At 48.3% G+C, this 8,008-nt stretch overlaps 1 protein-coding gene across 1 annotated transcript; it reads left to right on the forward strand.

Annotated features, from left to right (window-relative positions):
* The first annotated feature begins 2,193 nt into the window (after positions 1 to 2,193).
* Positions 2,194 to 6,449, forward strand: SOX4 (SRY-box transcription factor 4). The gene has a single exon (XM_027602957.2). The coding sequence runs from the start codon at positions 2,335 to 2,337 to the stop codon at positions 3,751 to 3,753; it is 1,419 nt and encodes a 472-aa protein (XP_027458758.1). The 5' UTR covers positions 2,194 to 2,334; the 3' UTR covers positions 3,754 to 6,449.
* The last annotated feature ends 1,559 nt before the right edge of the window (positions 6,450 to 8,008 follow it).

Consider the following 8,008-nt stretch of genomic DNA (forward strand, 5'->3'; position numbering starts at 1 on the left):
ATCTGAGATTACTTTTCAAATTGCTTGGTGGGTAGAGCATGCTACTCTTGATCTCAACATCCTGAGTTCAAGCCCCACGTTGGGCATGGAGCCTACTTAAAAAAAAAAAAAAAAAAAATCGGTGACCATCCTCAACTTGGGTCTCCTGAACAACAACATGCCTCTTCTACTAGAAGGAGTGTCTCTGGCATTTGAATTACCAAGAGAAAGATAACAGCATTCACTGAGGGCTTAAAATGCATCAATCTCATCGAACCCTCATAACAACCCTTATATAAAGTAGCTCTTGGTGTTCCCATATCACAGATGAGGAGAAAGACTTAACCATCTCTGCAGAGTACAAAACCAGTAAGAAAGACTAGCATCTAGGTCTAATATAAATCCAGAGGCTCCAGTGTCTTCTGCTACCAGTCACACCACATCCTTCTTTCCCTTTGCCTTGACCTTTTAGCTCAATTTGATTCAAGTAACATAGGAGGAATATATAGGAGAAAATACATGAAGGAAAGAAGTCAGAAGGGTTTGGGTGCAGGGAGAAAGAGAGTGAAGTAATCTTTAGTGTTGAAAATGGGGGAAACAAATATTTAGAAAGTAAAAACGATCCCAATCTTTTACCCGACATTACCATCCTGCACGAAACTCTACGGAAATTCTCCCCTTAAGTATGGAACACTGTGTAATGTGTTCCAATGGAAAGCTCCTCTGTTTGGTCTATCCAGGATTTATAGGGGAGTTTAAATCATTAAATAACCATAGTTAACCCCTGTTTGGTTAAGAGAGCAAGCAATTATTGCAAAAATTCCTCTTCTCTGCCTTCCACAAACAGCACAAAAATTACTCTGAAGGGATTTACATAATACATCAACATCTGTGCTGTACCTAGAGCTGTTAAAATAATTGTGATGACAGGTGTCTAGGTACCACTTTCTTAATGGTTTTCAATATCCATTGATTTATTGTTGCGGCTTTCCTTCCCCCTTTTTACATCCTTGGCTTTATGAAGGATCCGAGGAACAGATTTTGCACTAGAGGCTGATTCTTTATTCCAGTACTGAAAAGAACTAATAAAAATAATCACTTGGCTTTTAAGCAGAAAGCTTCCATTTACAGTATTTCACCCTTACCGCCCCCCCCACTTCCAAGCCCCTTGTTATCTAACATAATGGTTAGAATACATTTCCGTCTCTCCCCTTAATAATTTCATGCATTAACATCCTCTTTACACACCACACACACACACACACACACACACACACGCACACACACAGCAAAAGGAAAAAAAAGGCAGCAGAAATCTCAGCTGTACTTCTAGCCCTTTTAAAAAGTTTGCTCTGTAAATTGGAATGAGGTCAGATTTGGAGCTTCTCATTGCACGCGGAGATTATTATTGCATCGGGTTCCAAGCCAATGGGAAGCCCGGGGGAGGGGCTTGGCACGAGGAAGCGTTGGTTACAGCAGCTGATTGGCCGCGGCCAAGACTGTGAAAGGATAAAGAGGCGCGAGGCGGAATTGGGGTCTGCTCTAAGCTGCAGCAAGAGAAACTGTGTGAGGGGAAGAGGCCTGTTTCGCTCCCGGGTCTCTAGTTCTTGCACGCTCTTTAAGAGTCTGCATTAGAGGAACTCTGCCATTACCAGCTCCCTTCTTGCAGAAGGGAGGGGGAAACATACATTTATTCATGCCAGTCTGTTGCACGAAGGCTTTTTGGCTTCCTACCTTGCAACAAAATAATTGCACAAACTCCTTAGTGCCGATTCCGCCCACAGAGAGTCCTGGAGCCAGAGTCTTTTTTGCTTTGCATTGTAGGAAAGGGACTAAGTGATAGAGACTATGTTGCTTTCCTGAGCTCCTGAGAGCGCTCGTGAACTGGAACCAACTGCTTCAGGGGAAGGAAAAAAAAAAAAAAAAAAAAAAAAGACTTGCCTGGGAGGCGGCGAGAAACTTGCATTGGAAGCTTCAGCAACCAGCATTCAAGAAACTCCTCTCCACTTTATAACACGGTCTCCAGACTCAGAGCCGAGAGACAGAGCAAACTGCGGCGCGGTGAGAGAGAGAGCGAGAAAGAGCGAGAGCGAGAAGCAGAGGGAGGGAGAGACTCTCCAGCCTGGGAACTATAACTCCTCTGCAAGAGGCAGAATACTCCTTCCCCGCATCTTTTGGAGACTTTTCTCTCTGCGCCCACCACCGCCCCGGCCAGGAGTGGAGGGGCCCGCACGGCCGCCGCGCGCGTCCTCCCGCTCGGCGTGTGCTTGGCCCGGGGAGCCGGGAGGGCCCGGCGATCGCGCCGCGGCCGCCGCGAGGGTGTGAGCGCGCGTGGGCGCCCGCCGAGCCGGGGCCATGGTGCAGCAAACCAACAACGCCGAGAACACGGAAGCGCTGCTGGCCGGCGAGAGCTCGGACTCGGGCGCCGGCCTCGAGCTGGGCATCGCCTCCTCCCCCACGCCCGGCTCCACCGCCTCCACGGGCGGCAAGGCCGACGACCCGAGCTGGTGCAAGACGCCGAGCGGGCACATCAAGCGGCCCATGAACGCCTTCATGGTGTGGTCGCAGATCGAGCGGCGCAAGATCATGGAGCAGTCGCCCGACATGCACAACGCCGAGATCTCCAAGCGGCTGGGCAAACGCTGGAAACTGCTCAAAGACAGCGACAAGATCCCTTTCATTCGGGAGGCGGAGCGGCTGCGCCTCAAGCACATGGCTGACTACCCCGACTACAAGTACCGGCCCAGGAAGAAGGTGAAGTCCGGCAACGCCAACTCCGGCTCCTCGGCCGCCGCCTCCTCCAAGCCGGGGGAGAAGGGAGACAAGGTCGGTGGCGGGGGCAGCCATGGGGGCGGCGGCGGTGGCGGGAGCGGCAACGCGGGGGGAGGAGGCGGCGGCGCGAGTGGCGGCGGCGCCAACTCCAAACCCGCGCAGAAAAAGAGCTGCGGCTCCAAAGTGGCGGGCGGCGCGGGCGGCGGGGTCAGCAAACCGCACGCCAAGCTCATCCTGGCGGGCGGCGGCGGGAAGGCGGCGGCCGCGGGCGCCTCCTCCTCCTTCGCGGCCGAGCAGGCGGGGGCCGCGGCCCTGCTGCCCCTGGGCGCCGCCGCCGCCGACCACCACTCGCTGTACAAGGCGCGGACTCCCAGCGCGGCGGCCTCGGCCTCCACGGCCGCCTCCGCCTCGGCCGGCCTCGCGGCCCCGGGCAAGCACCTGGCCGACAAGAAGGTGAAGCGCGTTTACCTGTTCGGCGGCCTGGGCGCCTCCTCTTCGCCCGTGGGCGGCGTGGGCGCGGGCGCCGACCCCAGCGACCCCCTGGGCCTGTACGAGGAGGGGGGCGCGGGCTGTTCGCCCGACGGGCCGAGCCTGAGCGGCCGCAGCAGCGCCGCCTCGTCGCCGGCCGCCGGCCGCTCGCCAGCGGACCACCGCAGCTACGCCAGCCTGCGCGCCGCCTCGCCCGCGCCGTCCAGCGCGCCCTCGCACGCGTCCTCGTCGGCCTCGTCCCACTCGTCCTCGTCCTCGTCGTCGGGCTCCTCGTCCTCCGACGACGAGTTCGAAGACGACCTGCTCGACCTGAACCCCAGCTCAAACTTTGAGAGCATGTCCCTGGGCAGTTTCAGCTCGTCGTCGGCGCTGGACCGGGACCTGGATTTTAACTTCGAGCCCGGCTCCGGCTCGCACTTCGAGTTCCCGGACTACTGCACGCCCGAGGTGAGCGAGATGATCTCGGGAGACTGGCTCGAGTCCAGCATCTCCAACCTGGTCTTCACCTACTGACGGGCGCGCGCGCGGGCTGGGAGGAGAGGGCCGGGGGGCAAGGGGGGGGGGAAAGGAAGAAGAGAGAGAGAAGTGGACAGAGAAAGAGTTGGAAGAGAAAAGGGAAAAAAGAAAAAAAAAAAGGAATAGAAAAAAAAAATGAGCGGGGCCGCGTTCGGCCGCGTCGCGGTCGCCGGAGAGGAGCGCGGGGGGCGTTTTGGGGACCCGCGCTCCCATCCCCCACCTCCCCGACCGCAGGGACGCGGAGGAGGGGGCGACCTTTTATTGTTGTTCTTGATGTTGTTGTTGATGGCAAAAAAAGCTACTTGGAGTTTCCTCCCCTTTGCCCGAAGAGACCCCCCCCCACTTCCAGCGAGCTTCCGGACTTGTCTGCTGCACCCCCAGCAAGAAGCCGACTTGGTAGTTTTTCTAGAGACTGAAGGAATCTCGTCCCTTTTTTCATCGCCCCCTTGCTGTTTTTGTTTTATTTTATCTCATTTCTTGGTCAAGAGAGGAGGGAAAAAGAAAAGAAAAGAAAGAAACCCAACGCGCCCCTGGGGATTTAGTTCTCAGCACCCCCGCCATCCCCTCCCCCTGAAGAAGACAGAAGGCTCCGGGCGTGGAATTGGACCGACGGCAGATATTTTGGGGGGTCGCGCAGGCTCGAGTGCCAGGACAGAGACTCCACGCTGGCGGATTCCCGTTTTGTTGGGTTTTTCCTCCTTTTTCCCTTTCTTTCTTTTTCCTCTTTCTTCCTTCCTTTTTTTTTTTTCTTTTTTCCCCTCCCCCCCCCCCCGCAGCCAGAGGAGAAGCGGAGAGCCCGGCGAGGGGCGCGGGGCGGGGCGCGGGGGGGGGCCGCGGAGGAACTGGGACGGATTTGCACGTTCGGGGGCAGGTGGCGCGTCCTGGCGGCCCCCGCACCCCGCACCCCCGAAATCAGTGAGGTGAGACTCCGCGGCCCGCGGGCGTGCAGGAGAGCGGACTGTTTGATGTGGTACCGGGGGCCGTGCAGGGGCGAGTGGTTTCGGGCGGGGGGGAAAAAAAGAGGTTTTTTTCTTCTCTTAAAATCGGAATCGTGATGGTGTTGGATTATTTCACTGGTGGGGTTAATATAGCATGTTATCCTGTCTATCTTTTAAAGATTTCTGTATAAGACTGTTGAGCAGTTTTTAAAATAGTGTAGGATAATATAAAAAGCAGATAGATGGCGCTATGTTTGATTCCTACAACAAAATTATCACCAGCTTTTTTTCATTCTTAACTCTTTAAAGGATTCAAACGCAACTCAAATCTGTGCTGGACTTTAAGAAAAAAAAAAAAACACAATTCAGGACCAAATTTTTTCTCAGTGTGTATGTGTTTATTCCTTATAGGTGTAAATGAGAAGACGTGTTTTTTTCCCTCACCGATGCTTCATCCTCGTATTTTTTTTCCTTGTAAATGTAATCAGATGCCATTTTATATGTGGACGTATTTATACTGGCCAAACATTTTTTTTTCTTATTTTGTCCCTTTTTTATTTTAACCTTTGGTTTACTTTTTTTCTTTCTTTTCTACTTCCTTTATTTCTTCCTTCCTTTTTTTTCTTTTGTTCTTTTTTTCTTCTTTCTTCTTTTTCTTTTTTTTAGTAGTTTGTTGTTACCCACGCCATTTTACGTCTCCTTCACTGAAGGGCTAGAGTTTTAACTTTTAATTTTTTATATTTAAATGTAGACTTTTGACACTTTTAAAAAACAAAAAAAGACAAGAGAGATGAAAACGTTTGATTATTTTCTCAGTGTATTTTTGTAAAAAATATATAAAGGGGGTGTTAATCGGTGTAAATCGCTGTTTGGATTTCCTGATTTTATAATAGGGCGGCTGGTTAATATCTCACACAGTTTAAAGAATCAGCCCCTAATTTCTCCATGTTTACACTTCAATCTGCAGGCTTCTTAAAGTGACAGTATCCCTTAACCTGCCACCAGTGTCCACCCTTCGACCCCAGTCTTACAAAAAGGGGAGGAGAATTAGCCAAACACTGTTAGGCTTTTAAGAAAAGACAAATTTTTTAAATAAAATGCCGTTCTGTCCAGAGGCTTTAAAACTGGTGCATTTACAGCAAAAAGGGATCCTGTAGCTTTAACTTGTAAACCACATCTTTTTTGCACTTTTTTTATAAGCAAAAACGTGCCGTTTAAACCACTGGATCTATCTAAATGCCGATTTGAGTTCGCGACACTATGTACTGCGTTTTTCATTCTTGTATTTGACTATTTAATCCTTTCTACTTGTCGCTAAATATAATTGTTTTAGTCTTATGGCATGACGATAGCATATGTGTTCAGGTTTATAGCTGTTGTGTTTAAAGATTGAAAAAAGTGGAAAACATCTTTGTACATTTAAGTCTGTATTATAATAAGCAAAAAGATTGTGTGTATGTATGTTTAATATAACATGACAGGCACTGGGACGTCTGCCTTTTTAAGGCAGTTCCGTTAAGGGTTTTTGTTTTTAAACTTTTTTTTGCCATCCATCCTGTGCAATATGCCGTGTAGAATATTTGTCTTAAAATTCAAGGCCACAAAAACAATGTTTTGGGGGAAAAAAAAAGAAAAAAGAAAAAATCATGCCAGCTAATCATGTCAAGTTCACTGCCTGTCAGATTGTTGATATATACCTTCTGTAAATAACTTTTTTTGAGAAGGAAATAAAATCAGCTGGAACTGAACCCTAAATCTCGACTTTTGTCATTATTATATGCCCAGAGCCTAAGATTAGGAGGGCCCACCAGGGTAGAAGCTACCCCATCTGCCTTAGCTCTGAGTAACTTCTCCGAGGGTAGCCTGTTCAATGCTTTCTTCCTGAGGAGTACCAAGTTCCTCTTGGCCAGATTTGGCCAGCCCAGACCCTGAAATGACAGCGTCAGCTTGAATTATGTGTCAACTCTACACGCTTTCTAGGAATTTTCCGAGTTTACTACATTTAAATAAATGCCCTTTGTCTTGAAATTCAAAAAAGGGGGGGGGGTGAAGGGCAATGCGGAGAGGCTTCTTTACAGATGAAAAGTGGCTGGCTGATCTGTATTTTAACCTGTGCCTAAAGCTGCTTTCTCCTCCACTTGCCAGTAGTTACCATTCAGCGGTGGCTAGAATCGTTGTACACGGATCAAGAACAAATACGCCCGTTAAATTATTGCTATATTTACGGAGGAGGAAGCCATCACTAATTTCGAAATGGAAAAGTTGTATAAATTTTTCCCTCTGAAGCAGAAAGACTCACAAGGTGCTAAAAATCTCCATTTTGTGCCATGCCCATTTTTGTGGGTTCTTAATATGAGAGAAATGCAACAATAGGGATGACCTGGAGAAGTGGGCTCCCTGAGGGCTGAGAGGAAATCCAACCCTCCTCCTGGATCTGTGAATAGCACGCATTCAGCTAGGGGAGATTTATACGTTTTATATGCATCTGGTACAGCAGTATTACTGAGACCTGTAGGCAAGGAGGAAAAAGGCCCATTAGTACTCGGTTTGGAACCTGCAAATTGCTAAGTAGCACTATTTCCTGTTTACTTTGAGGGTTAACTATTGCCATTAACTAACAAAACCCATCTTCACTTCCAAACGTTTGTTAATTAAAGATGCGTGCTCTGTATACCTTCTGGTTTTTTAGCACTGGAGAGAAGGGGTTAATGAGCAGAAGTGTTTGGAAATAATCCTTTAACCATCAGGATTGCTTGTAGGTAAGGCAGTATCCTGCATCCTAGAAGAAGAGATTTTTGGAGACTAGTACAAAACAAGCACATTTTTTTGTTCAGCGAAGAGCAGTAATCTCTGCCTCCAAAGTAGTACAACTTTGTGTTTCAATATAAGTTCACCTTTTTAAAATTATTATAGCTACTAGTTTCCAATTTTTTCTTGTATTTTGCTAATATAGTTTTAATTGCATTTGTGTTCTGCAATGGTAAGATCTCATTTTTTAAGAAGACCTTAAGATAACATGGCATCTTGAGTCTCTTTCAAAAACCTTTGCAGAAGGAATGGGGGAGATTCTTTTTATAAAGTGCTTACATTTAATTTCTGTTCCTTGTCGTTACAGTAATGTGATTGTTTCGTTTTTTCACATCCAAAGTATCAAAACCTTGACATAAGTGAAGCCTTTGTGATGCATTTTTTACATTTTATTTTGTAGGGTTCTCCTTCTGGAACTGTGTATTTGCCCTTTATTTTCCATGTAAGGCAGATAGATGCTTTGAATATTTTCTTGAAGAATTTTGATAATGTTCCTTTAAAAATAA

This window comes from Zalophus californianus, chromosome 7 (genome assembly GCF_009762305.2).
Source record: "Zalophus californianus isolate mZalCal1 chromosome 7, mZalCal1.pri.v2, whole genome shotgun sequence".
NCBI classification, from domain to species: domain Eukaryota; kingdom Metazoa; phylum Chordata; class Mammalia; order Carnivora; family Otariidae; genus Zalophus; species Zalophus californianus.